The sequence below is a fragment of the Chinchilla lanigera genome, unplaced genomic scaffold, assembly GCF_000276665.1.
Source record: "Chinchilla lanigera isolate Chin_1 unplaced genomic scaffold, ChiLan1.0 scaffold00044, whole genome shotgun sequence".
NCBI lineage: Eukaryota > Metazoa > Chordata > Mammalia > Rodentia > Chinchillidae > Chinchilla > Chinchilla lanigera.
The window spans coordinates 10,231,280-10,250,098 of NW_004955445.1; the positions used below are offsets into that span (position 1 = coordinate 10,231,280).

At 49.5% G+C, this 18,819-nt stretch overlaps 1 protein-coding gene across 11 annotated transcripts in view; it reads left to right on the forward strand.

Moving 5' to 3' along the window:
* The window catches only part of Zmynd8 (zinc finger, MYND-type containing 8), a 135,341-nt gene that overhangs the window by 5,249 nt on the left and 111,273 nt on the right, over positions 1–18,819 (forward strand). For 3 of the 11 annotated variants that reach the window (XM_005392356.2, XM_005392362.2, XM_005392364.2), the window contains exons 1-2: positions 9,596–9,684; positions 10,328–10,560. The exons of 1 other annotated variant lie outside the window; for it this stretch is intronic. In XM_005392356.2, the coding sequence (XP_005392413.1) occupies positions 10,547–10,560 (14 nt within the window). In that variant the 5' untranslated portion in view covers positions 9,596–9,684; positions 10,328–10,546. Of the gene's footprint in view, positions 1–4,558; positions 4,609–9,593; positions 9,685–10,327; positions 10,561–11,650; positions 11,722–18,819 lie in introns of those variants that run through there. 7 more of the 11 variants (XM_005392353.2, XM_005392357.2, XM_013518309.1 and 4 more) reach the window with 6 other exon arrangements.

The following is an 18,819-nucleotide window of genomic DNA, read 5'->3' on the forward strand; positions in this document are numbered from 1 at the left end:
TGCTTGTGTGACCATGTCCAGTTTACAGCAGTGTTTCTGAATGACAAAGTTCCTGTCCAAAAAGCAAATGTAACATCATTTTTTTAAGAGTGCTAAGTGCTGGGAAGAAAACTCAATTGCTGTGACATGATGTGATCCAAGAAGGCCCCCTGGAGGAGGTGGCATTTGGTCCTGGATCTAAAGTAGAAGAGCTGTAAAGATCCATAAGGGGTGGGAACTAACTTGGCAGAAGACCTGACATTGTTCTGGGGTCTCCAAAGTAGGTCCAGGGAGTTGGAGTGCAGTAAACAGGTGAGGTGTATTTGACCTTTAAGGAATTTCATCTAAATGATAACTTTGCATGCTGGTAGACTATGCAAGAAGGGGCAGAATCCAAGGCAGGGCCATTGCTGACCTCCTGGAGGTCTTGTGAAGAAACTGTTTCATGTAAAAAGAGGAGGTCATTGGGGCTGGGGATTTAGCTCAGCGGCACAGCGCCTGCCTGGCAAGCACAAGGTCGTGAGTTCGATTCCCGGTACCGGAAAAAAAACAAAAAAGAAAAAAAGAAGAGGTCATTCATTGCACAAATATTTACTGAGCAGCTCGTATGCCTCAGGCTCTGTGCCTGTCCTGGGGAAACTCTGGTCAACAGGATACACGGTCTTTGCCTTTGAACACAGATTAAAAGTGTTTTGTAAATAAAGATGCTTGTGTTCCTCTAAGCCCTAGGAAGAACATAACCGGGTGATTTCTCAGGGAATTGGTGTCAGATGAGTGGTCAGGAGAGGCCCTCTCAGAAGAGGTGGCACCAGTCATGAGACGGAGTGCCCATGTGATTGAAGGTGTCCGGGCACAGGGGACTGCAGTGGGTAGGGTGTGAGGGGGGACCACGCCTGGAGAGGCCTGGAATTGCTGAATAAAGGCTGTGTTGGCAGAACCGGGACGGGTCATCCTTCTGAGAGCGGGCGGCAGAATGGGATCAGCCCAGAGGGGGCTCTGCGGGCCAAGCTCCCAGGGCCAGGCCGTCCTCCTGAAGTGCAGGCTGCAAGTGTCTTTGTAAGTGGTCCCAGAGAGACTTGTTCAGGGGTTGTGGCCATCTCCATGCAGGGGCCTAACCCTCACATCGGATGCATAAGTCTTTATGCATGGACACCAAACTTTTTTTTCTTTTTGGAGCAGCGCCTCACTATGTAGTTCAGGCTGGCCTCAAACTCACGGTAATCTTCCTATATCAGTCTCCCAGATAGCTGGGGTTACAGGTGCACCAGCTTAAAAATTAACCATTTTATTTTATTTTACATTTATGTATTATTTATTCATTTATCTTTTTGAGACAGGGTCTTGCTATGCAGTTCAGGCTGGCCTTGAGCTCACTTTGTAGGCCAGGCTGGTCTTGAACTCTCAATGATCCTCCTGCCTCAGCCTCCCAAGTGCTGGGATTACAGGCATGCACCACCACCCTTTGATAAATTAACCTTATTTTTTGTTGTTGTTTTGTTTTTTTTCCGGTACCAGGAACCAAACTCGTGACCTTGCGCTTGCCTGGCAGGCACTGTGCCACTGAGCTAAATCCCCAGCCCTAAATTAACCATTTAAGTGTGCAGTCCAGTCATATTAAAAGCAATCGCACTGTTGGGCGTCCCCCACCGCCAGTCTCAGGACTTTTTCATCACCCTAAAAGGAGACCCTGTATCTCGTGGTCTCTCCTCAGCGATAGACCTCCTGTCTCCATGGACTTGTCTGAGCATGTCACAGAAGAGGGGATCATGTAGTGTCTTTTGTGTCTGTGCATAAGGTAATGTAAGTCTGCGGACTTCCTTCCTTTTTGTGGCTGACAATTGTTCCTGTGTGGACGTATCACATTCTGTCATCCATCCATCTGTGGATGGATATTTGGGTTTTTGTCTCTTGCTTTTTGGCTTCTGCCGCCCAGAAGAGGTTTCTGAGCAGGCAGGTGACACCTGCTTGCTACCAGGCCCCCCTGCTGCTGTGTGGGGCAGAGCCCAGAGAGGGCGAGGGAGGAAGCAGGAGACCAGTGACTAGAGGATCCTTAGCCTGGACTCCCAAAGGGCAGCCACTGGGAACTGGAGCAGAATCCCCAGACTCGCCCCGGGCCAGGGCTGGGGGCTCAGTCCCCGGGGAGCGGGCAGAGGCAGTGCTGTGGCGAGCAGGGGCGCTGGCAGGTGTGGAGCTAGCAGATGGTGTAGCAGCTCCCACTCCGAGGCAAAGCCCTGGGGCTGGAAGCTGCCAGGTGCAGGTGGCTCTGTGGCCCCAGAGGGGAGCTCTGCAGAGGAGCTGCAGGATTCCAGGAGGTGGCTGGCTGTGCCTTGCTTAGGGACGGCCTGACGGCCACTGGTGCTACAAAGTCAGCTAACCGGCCTCTGCTTGGGTGGGCGTGGGAACCGAGTGAGCGGTCGTCCATGGATTCTCAGGAAACATTCTGGACAGGAGGCGGCACCTGGCATGTGAAGAAGGAGGGTCCACCAGCCCTGGTGGTCACCCGGGGAGGAGGGGAGGACAGCAGAGGCAGGAAAGTCAGGTATGGCATTGGAGAAAAGAGGCTTTAACCAGGGAGTGACGCGGTCTTGGCGTTGGTGGAGAATTGCTGAAGTTTCTTGGAAAACAGCAATAAGCGTGGTCATAGCCAGCATTTGTTGTGCCTGCCTTGTTTACAACAGGTGTTTTCATAGCCATTAATTCATCGCAACCTCGGTACCACCCTATGAGCTAGGAAGTACTATTTATATGCAGTTATAGTTGGAGAACCAGGCAAGAGGGAATTATAGGTCTCAGTATGCAGTTCAGGCCTTGAGCTCACTTTGTAGCCCAGGCTTGGTCTTGAACTCCCAATGATCTTGAACTCCCAACGATCCTCCTGCCTCAGCCTCCCGAGTGCTGGATTACAGGCGTGCACCACCACGCCCGGCAGTCATCTTTTTATAAGGCTTTCATTTAGGAGTACAATCGGATGGTGGACTGGATGTAGGAAAGAATGGGAATGGGAAGGAAAAGAACATTCTGGAATATTTTCAATCTGAGTAATGGAGGGAATGTGGAGGAAATAGTTGTCTCAGACCTTATTTTCTCCCCAGGCCTCATTCGCTGTACTTGGCCTTTTTTGTTCCTCTGACAAGCTCGGGTGGCCTCAGGGCCTTTGTGCCTGCTGCTCCCCCCCACCTGGAAGCTCTACGTCCTCCTTCAGTTCCAGTCTTTGTGGCTCCCCATCCCTTCCTCCTGCTTTTCATTATAGCATTCTCTCAATTGGACATTTTATCTTTTTGTTTGTTTGTTTGTTTTTTTCCGGTACTGGGAATCAAACTCACGACCTTGTGCCTGCCAGGCAGGCGCTGGGCCGCTGAGCTAAATCCCCAGCCCCTGGACATTTTATCTTGCCCGCATATTTGCTGTTGTCTCCTAGTTCAGCTGTCAGCTCTTTTAAAGCAGGAACAATGACAATAAGCCTGGCATGAAGCAGGACAGGAGGCGCCGCGTTATATTGGTGGACTGTGTCTGAATCAGTGGTAAGAAGAAAATGCCTGTCCTGTGGTTAGAACAGCGCAGCCAGGGTGGAGGCTGGGAAGGGCCCCCCCCCCCACCGACCAGGCCTGTGAGTCCCAGCCCCACTCTGCCCCGGAAGGAGGAGGTGGGCTCTGAACTAGAGAGAAGCTGGGCAGCCTGTAGAAGGTTGGAGTGGCTGAGCTGGTGAACTCCCTAGGACCCAGCATCAAATATGAGCAAGAGATCCCTGAATAGTGTTCCCAAGGCTAAACTGCTGAGCCTGATTCTTGGGGGTCAATGGTGACTTTTGAAAAAGTACTGTTCAAGAATATGAATGAGGGAACGAGTTAGATGTCACAGCTGATTCAAAGTACTGCACACAGAAGGCTGCTGAGACGAATTTACAAGTAGATGCAAAAACTGGCTATAATCAGTTGCATTCCAGGGACCAAATTTGCATTTCTATGGCAAGAATCGTTTGCATTAGTCTTAGCCTTCTAGAATTTACAGAGTTGTAAAATCGTTCAAAACAATGAAAGGTGGGCTGGGGATGTGGGCCTGTGGTAGAGGCTTCAGCAGCAGGCCTCTGAGAGAGCAGGGGGACCTGGGTTTGATCCCCAGCACCACAGTAAATCAATCAATCAATCAATCAATCTATCCTAGAAAGAGAGACCCATGCAAAGAAGGAAGGAGCAATCGAAAGATGGCAAAAAGGGTACACATATTTTTCCTTCATTTCACACTTCCCCCCAATATTGCATTTACTGATTTATATTGGATGCGATAATACATGCACACGGTTGGAACACAGGGTGAGGATGGGTGTGACGGTGAGAATTCCTTTCCAAGCCTGACCTGTACCCCTGGGATGCAACCGCTGTTAGCAGTTTCGAAAGTACAAGGAGATTCTGTGCGTAATAAAACAACCCCCCCCACGCTTGCCTATTAACAAAACAAAGCAAATGGCCTATATTCCTTGTTCTGCTCTTGGTTTTTCCCCGACTCAGCAGTGGGCCTTAGCGATTGCCCCACACCAGTGTGTAAGAGTTTAGATTCTTTCTCCAGCTGCACAGTACACGGCTGTGAGACAGGCTGAATGATCTTAACCCTTAGAGATGGAGGGAAGAGCAGGTGAGTGGGGAGGCCAAGGAGACTGGGCGAGGTTTTCCAGGGGGAAGAGACCAGTCGTAGTTCCTGCCTCAGTTTTCTCACCTGGGAAATGGGGCTGATCAGGATCTTTGTGCTCACTGATAGAGCCGGAGGGTAACGGGGCTCCCTAGTTCATGTGTTCCTTTCTGCATAGCTTTCAGTATCCATCTTTATTCTCCTTTGGAAAGGAAATAGCAAAAGAAGGAGACTGAGTTGGAAGCATCCAGAAAATGCCTTTTTAGAATGCGCTGAGAAGGGGATAATAGCAAAGCTCAGTGAGTGACGGGGATGATTCATCCAGTGCTTCCGGGAGGGCGCGGTGTGTGTGACAGCTCCCACTGTACAGATGAGGAAATTGAGGCACAGAGAGTAGAATTTTGTACCTCAACCAGGGCCTCACAGCTGGCAAGTGGCGCAGCTGTGATTCACCCAGACAGTCTGGCACGGCCCTGGCAGCCACACACTCAACCACCGCATGGCTCGGCCTCTTGATGTGGGGAAGAAGGAGCGAGATGAAGGGATCAGGAGATGGGGCGGGTCACCGAGCCGCTGCTAGGTGGGAAGGCGGCTGGTAGAGAGAGGGTGCTGGGGAGGGTTTCCCACAGGGCTGGGAATTCTGCTGCGGCAGGAAGAGCAGACGCGCCCGTGCCGAGGAAGAAATAGCTGCTGCTGGGTGGTTTGGAGACGTGGGGACGTGGGCAGCAGAGGTGCAGAGCAGGAGAGCAAGTGCAAAGGCTCCAAGGAAGGCAGGAGGAAGTCAGCAGGGGGAAGGACTGACGGATGTTCAGGGTGTCCGGAGCTGCGTGAGCCCTGGGAGGGTGGCGGGAGATGGGAATCAGCACAGGACACTGAGCCGTGGCGAGGCTGGCAGGCCAGTTTAAAACTCATGTTTTTTACCCAGAGGGAGATGGGAGACATGGCTGGAGTTTGAGCAGGGAGAGAGGGACAGGATCTGACTTGTGCTTTCAAAGGACCCGGGCAGCCTGTGTGTCGTGCATGTGCGTACACAGCGTCTGCAAGGGCAGAACAGGAGGCCCGGGCAGGAGACTGTTGCCGGGACCAGGGGCAGATGGTGTTTTCCTGAGCTCTGAGCCAGGCCAGCGGTGCCGAGAGGACCGGCCCGCGGCGGCGGGGGTGTCCTGTGCATAGCAGGGTGTGCGGCAGCATCCCTGGCTGCTCCCCACTGGATGTGTCTCTCTCCCACCCTCCCCTCCTACATGTGACAACCCAAAATGTCTCCAGACAGTGCCAGATGTCCCTAGGGAGGCAAAGTCTCCTCCCCATCAAGAACCACTGGTCTAGCAGGAGGGAGAAACAAACGCAGCAAAGAAACCTATACAGTCCTCGTCTTTCCACAGCGGCAACTGTTAGGAGCGGGGATAAGCTGCTTCAGGGGATCCTGACTTCTCCTCCTTTAGGTTTTTATCTTGTCCCTCTCCCTGTATCGTTGCCTCTTCCCTCCCTGCCGAGCTGTGACCATCTGCCCGATGGAGCACACCATCCATCCACTGCCCGCCCTTTCCTCCAGCCCTGTATGTCTCCCCGGCATCCCTTGCTTAATCCTCCTGCCAGACCCTCCCCAGAACGAAGTAAAACAAAAACACGCAAGGAAGCACACCAACCAAGCTTCCCCTCTCCTCCCAAGGAGGGACAGCTCCTCTCTGCCTCTTGCTGGCTGTAACCTGACGCGGCCAGTTCCCGGCCAGTTCCCTGCCCACCCGGAAGGCGAGCCTTTCTGGCACCGGCCCGAAGTTGGCCTCCTTTCTCATTGGCCAAAAAGGAACAAAACCAAACAAAGTAAGGTCTTTTAAACACTCCTCTGCCTCAACCTTGTCCACTTCGCATAACAGACGGAGAAGCCTGCTGCTCGCTGGAGGCAGATAACTCCAAGGGCGCTTATTTGCATTGCCAGCCGCCCAGGCTATCTCGGGATGCAGCTTGCTGAAGCCGCTGCTCTTGCTGCTCGCCTGGCAGCCGGCCAGGGGCTGGAGAGCCGTCCAGCGCGGCCAGGCCCTGCCTAGTGAGGCCTGGGGAAGGGAGCTGGGGCCAGCCCTTCCGCTCCTTGCAGGCCAGCAGTACTGCTGTGACACTCTGCCTGGCCTTTTACAGCCCCGTTCTGTCTCCCTGGTTCTCTCTGTTCCCTGGGAATATTAAGTGAGACATGTTTTAATGTATTCTTGTTAGCTCATTGCTTATTAATATCACCGAGGAGCCTATTTGTTTAGGCCCGTGCTGGCTTTCCTGTTCAGAGGCACAATGGCTGGATTTTGTTTCTTCCTTTTCACGTAGGCCAGGGATTCCCAACCTGCTCACAGTAACACATTGTGGGTCACATCATTCCTTGTGTGGTGCTGTCCTGGGCTCTGTGGGGCACTTTGCAGGGCTCCTCCCCCAGTAGTGATTACCCCAAAGTCTCCCGACTGTGCCAAACGTCCCTTGGCGGCAAGATTGCCCCTGGCTGGGAACTACTGATTTCAGGAATATAAACAGCCTCGTTGTAAAGACAAAGTGTTCCCGCTGTCCTTTTGCTCGAGGTTTGTAGAGAGGGCAGCTTTCTCTGGGCCCTCGCCTGTGATAAAAGGGTGTTTGCATGAATCTAAAGTCTCAGCTCCCTTATTCAATACTAAAAGCCCATCTCAAGGGTGGACCTCCTGAAACAAATCCGGGTCCCGCCTTTGGTGTTTGGGGAATTTAGCTTTTTTTCTGCTGTGTTTGGTTTGGCTTTGCTTTTGTGTCTCTCCTTAGAGTCAGGGAAGTCATAGGCTTTAGGGGTATGGAGTCATAACTGCTTGGAAGTCTGAACCCTGGCACTCGCCAGCTGTGTGACCTCAAGCAGCTCGCTTCACCTCTCTGGGCCCAGTTCCAGGTCTCTAACAATGCTGCCTGCCTGCTTGAAATTAGTCTGTGTGCAGCATTGATTTAGTAGCTGCTGCATTTGGGCCTTAAGCAGGGCTACCAAATGGGTCTCTACGCTGAGGCCAGCAACATTTGGTTTTATTTCCTGCGTATCAGCCACATTCCATCAGGGCCAGGAGAGGCTCTTAGTGGGCCTGCCCCAGGGTCTCTTTCAACCTGCGTCCCTCCCAGGATTCCATCTGCCACCATACCTTGCGTCTGTCCTCAGCCCAATTGCTATTTTCCAGATAACCTCAGACCTACCCGAATGCCAGCAGCATTCCTCAAACTGATCTGAGCTGCCACAGTAAGCCGTCAGCTTCCTGCTCTTTGCCCCAGAAAACATTTCAAGTGATCAAGTTATCTGGGAGGGCGGGGGATTTAGCTCATCGGCACAGCGCCTGCCTGGCAAGTGCGAGGTTGTGAGTTCGATTCCTGGTACTGGGAAAAAAAAAAAGTTATCGGGGAGAGGGGGAGGATGCTGCGGCTGCTTATGCAAGGAGCTTTAGTCCTGGGTTAAAATCCACAGTGCACACACACCAGCAGCATATTTCATTTCCTTCTTGAGTCTTGGAGTTAGTTGCATGTGAGCTCACCACTAACCTTGCTCCCATTTTTCTGTTACTCCACAAAAGCGCAGCACCCACAGAAGAAACAAGCTGGATTCCATATGGAGGGTGGTGGAGGGCTACTGCCCACACAGCTAGGAGGGGGGCAGAGCCTGAGTAGCTCAGGCCACCGTCTCTGCTCCTGTTTGGGCCCTGTACCGGTTTCTGGCCCCAGGAATAGCCTCTGGGGAAGCCCAGGCCTGTTGTCTTGAGTGTTGGACTTTTGTCCGGCTGGGTGGTGGTGGTGGTGATGTCCTTCTCTGCATCCTGGCCCTCGGTAGCCTAAAAGGGCACCCCGATCCTGTTCCTTTTCGAAAGCCTGGGCCCCGCCCCGCAGTTCGGTGTGTCTGGATTTCTGGCTCGACCCTGAGCTTGTCTGCTGCAGCCAGGAGGAACTGATAGACTTGCAGTGGGCATCTGTTGTCCACAGGGGACAACAGATAGATGGAGGGGAGGGCGGAGAGTAAACAACCAGCTCTTCATTTTCTTTGTGGGCGCAGTGTGGGACCAGAAAGCCCACCAGTCCTAATTTTAAGAAGAGAGGGGAGTCTTTATTCCTCCCTAGTTTTACCTCCCGGCATATAGCTCCGTCAACTCGGGCAGCTTCTTCCAGCCCCTAAAGAAAGGTGTTTATTTAGCTTCTGTTGTTCCTGCTTGCTGGTTTTTTTTTTTTTTTTAAATCGTGTTAATTAAGCACTTTGTTGAAAAAATAAAATGTAGAGGAAAGCAAGCTTGGACATTTTCAGATCCTGTTTGATTTACCTTCTCTACAAGGGCAGCTTAGGAGAACATAGGCATTGACCTACTAATGCTATTGAAATGGGTGGAATTATAAGCGGCTCTGAAAAACTAGTTAATATTTTACCGGGGAGCAGTGCCAGAGATGGGGGTTTGGGGGGGTGCCAAGTGCAGGGCTGTGTGTGAAATAGCTGTTCCATCTGCCCTAGGGGACGAAAAGGAGCCGTTCTCTGTGGAAATAAATTGAAGCAGGAATCCTTATGAAGCTCATGGGATTTGTCTGCCCACTGAGGAGGGCCCAGTTCCCCAAGAACACGCACACATACAGGGATGATTGTGGCAGGAAGAGCTAACCTGTGGGTGTATAGGCCTGACTATAATGGGGGCTCTTGTTTCCCGGCCGGGTTTGACATCTTTCTTTCTCCCTCTGGATTTAAATGGCTTCTCAGACCGAGAGGCACTGCCTGTGCCCTGGATTCGGAAGGTACACGCCTCCTTGGGAAGCAGAGGCAAGAGACAGCGGCTCTCTCTCTCTCTCTCTCTCTCTTTCTGCATCTGCCGGGAGAGCCGCAGCTGGTATTTTTCCACAGGCCTTTTCTGCGATCTCAGGGCCTAGTTCTTCCCAGCCAGGCCCAGAGTCCGAGAGAGGGTTAACAGGCAGGAAGCTGAAGGCATCGCAGACTAATACGGAAGTCAGATTTTTGTTTAACTGACAGGTTTAGCAGGCCTCAGCGGTGGGGGAGGGGGCCGGGAGGGGAAGGGAAGTTTGTAGATGGAGGCATGTGGCCTGCTAGGAGCGCATTTGGCTTTTCTTAGGGTAAGCATGGAGAGGGGGCCCCCCTTGGCATCGTGGCAGGGAGGCAGGAACCCATTTTGGTTTTCCTTTGAGGACTGGCAGAGGGGGGCGAAAGGTTAGACTCTCAGCCAGGCAAATGGCTGCCTGGCCTGCTTTTCCAGGAGGAGGCATTTTGACAATGACAATGCAAACTTGACCACTCTTCCCCTCCTCCCCGCTGCCGCCGCCTCCTCCGCTCTGAGAAGCCAGACTGCCTTTTGCTGGTGCCTGGCTCTCCCTGGCTGCCCGTTTCTCCTCACAGGCCTGCCTCCTGCCCCTTTTCTCTCTCCCCTTGCCTGCTTCCCTGGGGCTCCTCACTCCTCAGCTCCCTTTGCCCTTGGAGAACCACTGCTGAATTGTTCTAGCAAAGGGCCAGCCTTCCTCCATAGCCAAGGGCCGTGGCTGTGGGGGCAGGTGAGGGTGAACCCTTTCAGCCCACCCCAAAAGCTCTCCTCCTAGTGGCTTCAGGGCCCCAGGCTTTGCCTGAGCAGGTCAGGCTGGCTGCACGGGTTTGCTAGTGCCGGAAAATCTAGCCAGAGTGTGGGAGAAGTGCGTGTAGGGGCCCCTTTCCCAAGTTTTTCTTGCTGCAAAAGGCCTAGCTTAGCCTGTCTTTTTCTATGCACAGGATGGCTCTTGCTCACCCGAGCCTCACAAAGATAATCGCTCAGGAAGTGTTTCAGCCAATCCGGCGCGGCTTTACACTCCGATTTGCCGGGGCAGCCAATCGGGGATGAGCTTTCATTAGGCGGCCAGATCATCAGCCGAAGTGCCAAACCCTTTTTCTGTGAGAACTAGGAGCCTGTCCTCCATGTTTTATAAGTATTGACATTACACAGTGTTAACAATGCATCCACAGAGGTAAGCTCGGCTTTTTAACCATCTTTTTCCCCCTCCCTCTGAGACATCCGAGTTGTGGGCGAGCAGTGTGATTTCTCTGTGGCTGGCCGTGCCACACTCGCCCCCAGAGCACTTATGTTAACTTGGAACTGTTTAGAGAGAATTTTTTTGCTTTCTTGGGTCACATGGCTAAGTAGCCATTAGCCTTAGCTTGATTTTGCAAACTGGCAAGGGCCTGGCACACCTTTTCTTCCACCAGGGCATGGTGTTTCTGGAATAGTTTGAAGCTAGATCCTGCTATGCCAAAAGAGAAGCTTTTTTTCTCCTCTTTTTCCCCCCTCCCTCTGTCTCTCTCTGAGCAGTTTCCCCCCTGCACTATTGTCTGCTCTGTGTCACATGCCTGCTGGGGGAAGAAAATGGAAGGTAAGCAAGCAGGCTCCTCTCCAAGGAGCGCTCATGGCAGACAGCAGGGCAGGCAAGTTTGCCTCTCCAGAGAGGTTCTGGGAAGGCTGGAGTGAGTTCTGACAAGGCAGGCCGTGTTTGAAACAGAACCCAGCTCTGAGCAGAGCAGTGCTAGGGAACTGAGAGTAGCTCCTTGGGCCTAGGTGGGTGCTGGCGTCTGTACATGGTCTTTCTCTTCCTCTACAGAGCTTCTCACTGGAGAAACTACATTGTTCAGCCTTTTTTCCTGACCTAGCTTGATACAGAGTGTTCTGCAAGCCAGCCCACAGCCAGCAAATGTTTCTGAAAGTGTTTTGTAGGCTCTGGAGGAAGTTTTTGGATGGGGACTCTGGGGTGGGGGGTGGGGGAAGATCTTGGACAACATCCTGCAGAAATCTGGGAGGACTCTGAATGCTTTAGCTTTCTACTCTTGCATGGTTTTCAATGAACTAATGTATCTTTTATCTCTATTTTCATTTTCCTTGTCCCCCCCCCACCTTTTTTACATTGTATCATCCTCTGTCAGGTGTGATAGAGTGCAGAGGAAATAAAATCATGTGTGTGGTTCATGACAGCATTCCATATCCAGTTGTTGAGTTGTGTTGTTGTGGTGGTGTGTGTTTTTAATAATATCATGTAACTGTTTAAAAAAATTTCCTTTTTGATCAAGTCCCAAATCTGCCAGCCTGTTCTCTCTTCCTAACTGTGGAAAAATGAGACGGTTGCTTGAACATTGGTTGGGTAAGTAAGCAAACCATTTCCTCTGTGACCGTGTATCAAGAGTTTTGGAAACATTTGGTATCTGTTTGTAGTAGGGGCTCTTGGTTGCAGGAGTTGGTGGGGGGGCTTCACGAGTGGGAACAAAATAAGGGCTTTTTTAAAAAGGGTGTTTTGAGTTGAAGTGACTGTTTGAATCCAGTTTTTCCTGATAACCTGCAGATAGGATTGAAGATTTCACTTCCTGTTTACCCTCAGCCTGGGCAGAAATGTTCAGTTCATTGTGACTTGCTTGTAGACCTTTAATTGGGTTTGTTTGGATTTTAGGACTCTGGGTAGGTGATCTGCGTGTGGAATGTAATGAAACTGCTTGTTCTTAGGATCACAGCCCTATAGACATTGGTGGGGGGCTTGCTGGTGGTGGCCTGCATGTGTGGGTGGGGTATCAGTACTTACGGTTTAGGATTCTTACATGTATATTGCGAAATCCCATCTACCACCAAACTTGTTTTGATTCAGGGCACACTGGCCAACAGACTCAGCCTTTTTTCCAAGCCTGATCCATACATCTGTATGTTCACTGGCCATACATAGGATTTATTTCTCACTTTCTGCATTTCCCCCTGATCTCTTGATGATGTGGCTAGAATTTAAAAGTGACAAAAGTAGACTTTTGCTTAGCCTTCCCTTTGGAATTTCTCTGAGAGTTCACCACATAAATTTTCAGTTTGGAGACCAATCCAGCATGGCTGGAAACGTGGAAATCTATTCACGGGGTGTGTGAGGCTAACTTGATGGGGTTGGTAAGCTTTTTTCTAGTGCCCAGCAACCCAAACTTTTGACACCAGTGGGAAAAAGGCTCCTTTAATAAGGAGAAATGGCATTGCAGTAGGAGTTAAGGAGTCTGTGTAAGGTGAGCCAGGCTTTTAGAATAAAAGTGAGGGTAGTTTACAACATGTACTTAAAACTGCACTGTACCCCTGATCCCATACAAGTTCACACACTTACCTATTTTCTTTGTTCTGATCTCCTTGCTGTAAATGGAAATTGCATATTGAGGTTCTTGTGGCCTCCCTAGAACAATATCTAATCACAAGACTCCTGGTTTGGTTCCTTCAACGTTTGCATAATACTGTGTTTGTTGGGCTGGAAGGAGGCTTAAGTGCAAATGCATTTGTCCTCTGAAAGCTTGCATTAAAATGGCTCCTACAGGTTTGGAAAGCCAAGACCTGTTTTCAAGTGTGCAGCCCTAGCAGGTTCCCAGCCCTGGAACAAGCTGGGATACTTTTCCTCTGGTACTATGGCTACCACCAACCATGGGTCAGTAAAAAGTTAATTACTTTCCAAGTAGCATTGTTTTCCAGTTACTAAAGGGAAACAGTAAATGTCTGCATTGCAGTAGCACCAGGTAGGGACAGCAGTACTGTCCCACAGGACACCCCAGTGCGGCTCCCCGCTTCTGTCACTCTCACACCCCTGGACCTGGAGGAAATTGCTAAAGATTGACAATTGAAGTGGGCGGACTGAGGATATGTCTTCTGGAAATTTCCACCATCTCTGTTCCTTTTAGGAAAAGCAGTTCGCCAAGCTGAAGTCTCCTGCATTCCATTCCTGAGGCGCCTCCCCTCCCCCTCCCTTTTTCTCATCAAGGTAGAATGTTCCCTCTGCCACATTTGTAAATTGCAGAGGGAGGAACAGAAGGATGGGCTGTTTTCCTTTTTCCTTCTGCCTCCTCAGTCCCCAAAGAGGATGCACAGCTGCAAGGAACAAACACAGACACACTGGAGCTTTTGATTCCTCTCTCTCTCCCTCTTTCTCTCTCTCCCTCTTTTTTCCTTCAAGACCCTCCAGAATGGGTGCACTTTCTGCTTTCGGAAATTAAGTGGCATTCACATGGGGGAGGGGGAGCAACAGCTTTTATTAGCTCCAGAAAATGGTCAGTGTTCAGTCTGTAACTAGGAATTAATTATATATAATCACTCAGTAAACTTTCTTCAAGTTTTTCTAATTGCTGAGCATGAACATAGTTAGCCTGTTGGAGTCCAGTCCAGTTACTTTTATAATTAACAGCGCAAAGATTTGAGTCAGAAAGAGAGAAACAGTGTGGCTTCTTGGATTATAAATTAGGGATGGAAACAATAGCTCCCACCCCCTTTCTTTCATGTAACCCCTCTTTTAAAGAAAACATCCCCCTTTTTCCCTGGGAGGGCCAGCGGGGAAACTACATCAGGTCTTACAGAGGCCATGGGGGGAGACTAAGTCACCTTTTAGAAAGCTGGGTGACAATCACCTAAAAAACAGAGGGCAAAGGTGGGTTTTGGGAACCCCAGTCACTTCAAACTGTGATCTCTCCCTGTGCCTTTTACTTCCTTTCCCTTCTCTTAGCTCCTGGCAGAGGCAGCAAAACATTTGTCAGCCCTAGATCTCACTTTGCCTCTGGTTGACCCCAAAAGGAAGATACATTCCAGGGGACCTTCCTCATCCCACAGCAGAGGTGTGGAAGGGGAGTATGTTTAGAACCCTGCATTCTATTCTTAAAATGCAAAAACAAGGAAGGATTCGCCCTCGGCCTCAGGTTGCCAGACCATGGTTGCCCTTCCCCCGCTTTGCTGTCCTTACAGAAACAAGCAGGTGGTGGCCATGCCAGCTCTGCAGCCAGCACGCTGCCAGGCTGCCCCTCCTCATCCGATCACCTACCTACCGGCCGGCACAGAGCCAGCAGCCCGTCCTCGCCCGGGGTTGGCCTTGAGCATTGTGCCCTCCTTTCTTTCCTGGAGCTGGAAAGCAGTCACCTTGAAACCCCCCACTCCCAGCACCAGAGGAATTCCGAGGCCAATTCTCAGACCTTACCAGTAAATGACATTAGCCACCATGAGGCTATTAGTTCGGCCTCGGAAAGCGGGGGTTTCTCAAAACCCATTGTTAATGCTCAGGGCTCTCTTGCGGGTAGACAGAAATCTAATTTGTGACTGTCCTGTGCACGGGAGAAAGGGAGCGTTGACTTGGGTTTCTCCTCCGCAAGATTGCCTTTCCTTCGTGTTAGCTGCCTCAGGAATGGCTGCCGTGGTGGAGGGCTGCTACTTGGGGGCCCGGGTTCAGGCTTCATAAGGAGCCTTTTTATTTTACCTTGGCCTCAGACTGAGGGGCAGCCCTCTAGCTCAGCTTTTCAGATGCCCACTGTTCTGGAAGAGCCTTCGTTTTACCTTGCTTGGTGGTATGCATTTGAGCTGGTTTCCCATGGGCTGAGAAGGGGGAATGGGTTTCTTCCCCCGCACCTCCTCCCAAGCCCGCTCCCTGGAACACTTGCGTGTGTGCACACAGACACCTGTCTGCACTTTATGCACGGGGCTGCGTAATTCCTAACCTTCCACCCACCTAATTCGAGGGCAAGGGGGCCCCAGCACAGAGCTCCTGTTGAAGCTTCAGAATCTAAAAGGGAAGGCTTTTCCTTAGGAACCTGTGACTTCATAAACTCCCTGTCATTGCAGTTTTTTTTTTTTTTTTCAAAGCTTCTAACATTGGGTTGTTGGTGTCCTTTGGTTGAGGTTTTCCTAGTTGTGATATTTAGGAAGGTGGCTTTGAAACTAGCAGGGCTGCTTAAACACAAGCTCAGCTATTGAACAAACTGCTACCATTTTAGCTCCAGTACAGGAGTGAGGCACTGTTGGCAGACGCCATTTTAAGAATCCTGCATAAATAGCTTAGCTACCGATGACTCTGCCTGTTTTAGGTGAGTGCTTATTATATAAAGCTGTTCTGCTAACCATTCTCTCTCCCACCCATTTAAAAAAAATTAATTGCAGACTTAGGGAAGCATGGCTTTTGTTATTTTAATGTTAACTCTTTTATAATCTAGAAGAGGAAGATATTATGCCTTGGGGATTAAATATTTCTTAAAGCCTGGACCATTTTGGTATTTTATTTTTTATTTTTTTGAATGAAAGTAAAAAACCAGGAAAAGTCCTCTCGAATGATGCATGATTCTTGAAATGCTGTGTGATGATCCTCATCTGAGAACCAGACTCTTGTGCATGCTGGTTATGTATTCTAGATGGGTTAGAGATTCTTGGTTAAAAGTCAATAGTGAGGGCACTTGGGGAAAAGAAATATCTGGGCATTGTGTATCCAGGCATTTTTTGGTCAAAACTAGATGCTTTCTCTCTCTCTCTTTTTTTTTTCCTCTCTCTTTCTCTCTCTTTTGGAAGTGTTGAGGGGATGAGATTCCTGGGAATTACGGACCAGCCCTGAGTCCTCAGAATTAATCATCAGAAGGCTTAAAGCATCCTGGAGGTGCAGCAATTCATCTGCAACTTTTAATTGCTCTTTTTTCAGTGCATGCAGGTGAAGAAGTAAGCAAGCTTTCTTGCCCAGGCACTGGGGAAGAAGCTTTTTATTCTTTTGGGGAGGGAAGGGGATGGTCTTGGTTGTGTTTGCAGGTGCTGTTGGCTCTTCTTTGAATTGTCTGAAATGTATCAGATTGTGAAATCCACAGGCAAGTGACTTGGGTAAATGTGAGGGCAAGAGGTGGTGGTAGTGATGGTACTGGTGGTGGTGGTAGTGGTGGTAGTGGTGGTGGTGATGGTGGTGGTGGAGGATACAATGTATATACAACTACTTGATAGTGAATTTTCCTTTTGGGAGGAAAGGCTGTTTGGTTTTCAATCGTTTTACTTTTGGTGGGGCCCCTGTCTCCATAGACATTAAAAGCAAAGCAAAGCAATGTCAGTTTGAAAACAGTACTTCTTGTTCTTTTGTTTTTGGTTCAAATGATCAGGGTTCCTGGAAGCTAGCAGACATGGAAGGAGAGAAGCTGTATATTTTCTAAGACTTTAATGTGTTAATGGCAGAAGTTCAAAGTATTTTCTCCAGATGCGGCTGCCTTTTCTTTTTAAAAATTACTTGATTATTTTTCCCCCTTATCACTGAACAGCTGTTAACCTAAACTGACCAAGATCTGTGGGGCATTCAGACAGGTACGGATCTTTTCTTCTCACCACTTTTGATATAATATTCATAGTTTTCCCCCCCTTTGTCCTGATAATGTATTACTACTTAACACTAACCCAGAAAATTAAGGAACATACACACACACACACACACACACACACACACACACACACACCCAGCAAAAGCCAGCAAAACAAAACCGGAGATCAGTGGTGTTAAAAAAAAAAGGAAGTCCTTTAGATGTGGCTATTCGAAATGACTAATTTTGCATTCTGGTCTTTGCTTTTGTAAATGAAGTTTTTTTTTTTTCTTTTAATGCATATACACTGCAATTTCCTTTAGTCAAATCCAAGTTGAGTGTGTGGGTGTGTGCACACACAGACACGGTTCCCTTTCAAAGGAGGGTTTGCTGAACTCTGAAAAGATGGTTTTCTTAAATTGTTGTGCTTGAAATCCTGGGCTCAAGCTGGTGGTGCTGTTGCTAAAGTAAGGTGATTATGGTGCCCACTTGTAATACTTGGAAAGATAAAACGGCTTAACTTTTCCCCCCTTTCTCTTCTGCTTGAGAATTGATCATCTGAAACCCAGCAGCAAACAGCTACCCCATAACTATTTGCATTTCTTAGTCTCACAGCGGCATTCCTGCCTTAAGTATTGAGCTCCTCTAGGCTGCTACAAGCCAAATAATTGTTCTCTTGAATGCATTCCTCCTCCGTGATCAATACACCTTTGAATGTTTTCATCACAGCAGAACTCCTTCAAGTGGGTTTTTTTGGCTCTGTTATGTGTAATTGTTTCTTTCACCACTGTACGTTTTGGTTGGAGCACAGATTAGCATTTTTCTCCATCGCTCAAAATATGGGATCAGTTTCAAGAAGTTTAAGATTTCACATACTTCACGCTAGAGAGGGAAGCAGAATTCGAGTTTTTAGAAAGATCAAGGTTGCTGTTTGCTCTTTTGAAGTTAACCATCTACCCATTCCCTGAGAACTGTATGGCGGCTTTTTGTGAAAATGTATTTCCAGTCACTCCAAGGAAGAACCACCCACCCCATCAGCAGCGCCTAGATGGACAACCTTTTGTTCCAGGCAGTGTTTCTCAGTCGAGAAGGCTTTTCTCTGAAGTTGGAGTAGACAGTGGTCAAACCACCTTCAGTAAATCATGTTGTATTATTGCATGTTCTGTGTTTAAATTTAGCAGGCCGCTCTCTCCTGATGGAAACCATTTGTGACAACATGTCAGTTGCTTCTTTGGTGATTTGTGTCCCTGGTTTCCCTACAGATGCTGTGTAAATGCAATAGCGAGGTTCAGTATCAGAATGCTAAATGTGCTAATGTTCTGATTGAAGCCTACACTACTTTCTCTTCTCCTCTCTGCTGGGACTGGTTAAGTTGGAGGCCTCCACGCTCCTATAATTTGATTCTGAGCTATCATCTTTTCCTTTCTAGCTAGCGCCCATCCTGAATTCTCTCCTCCCAACAAACCTGGAACTCTCCTAAACACGTCTCCATCTTACCCTGGGGTTCCAGGCCTGAGGCTGCCTTTCTGGACTCATCTTTTGCCTTGTCACTGTCCCAGACCGCGGAACACAGACAGGACATTCTTCTGCAGCCTTCTTCCTGTCCTGGCTTTCAGTCTTCCAAATGGAAAATTCCAGCCCTATCAATTGGTGATGAACCCATTTCTTCTTGTTAAACCATGGTCTGATGGAATTACATCTAGTGATTGCTCAGATTCCTACCACAGCAGTGTCAGCCTGAATGCTTGGAAAGTTCTAGCACCTCACAACATTTGTATCTATAAAAGCAGAACTTCATTTCTTCCTTCGGTTTGGCAGGCAAGGTGTCCCCGGGGAAAGACCTGAAATGGCCTGCTCTCGTTCAACCCGGTTCCAGCAGAGAGAGAAAGGGAGGGGAGGGGGAGGGGAGGGGAGGGGGAGGGGGAAAGAGAAGGGATGGGGGAGAGAGAAAGAGAGAGAGTTCTAGAATACAGATCTTCCCAGCCAAGGGGGCTCACTTTTCTCCCTTTGCTCCCTGACCCTCCACTCTCAGCCTGTCTTTTAAGCTTCCTCATTCCCCTTTTGTGGTGGGGGGTAATTAGTCGAAGTTCAAAAGGCAGCCAGGCCTGTGTCTAAGGAGGAGGTGCTGGTGGGCGGGAGTGCAGAGACCCTGTTCT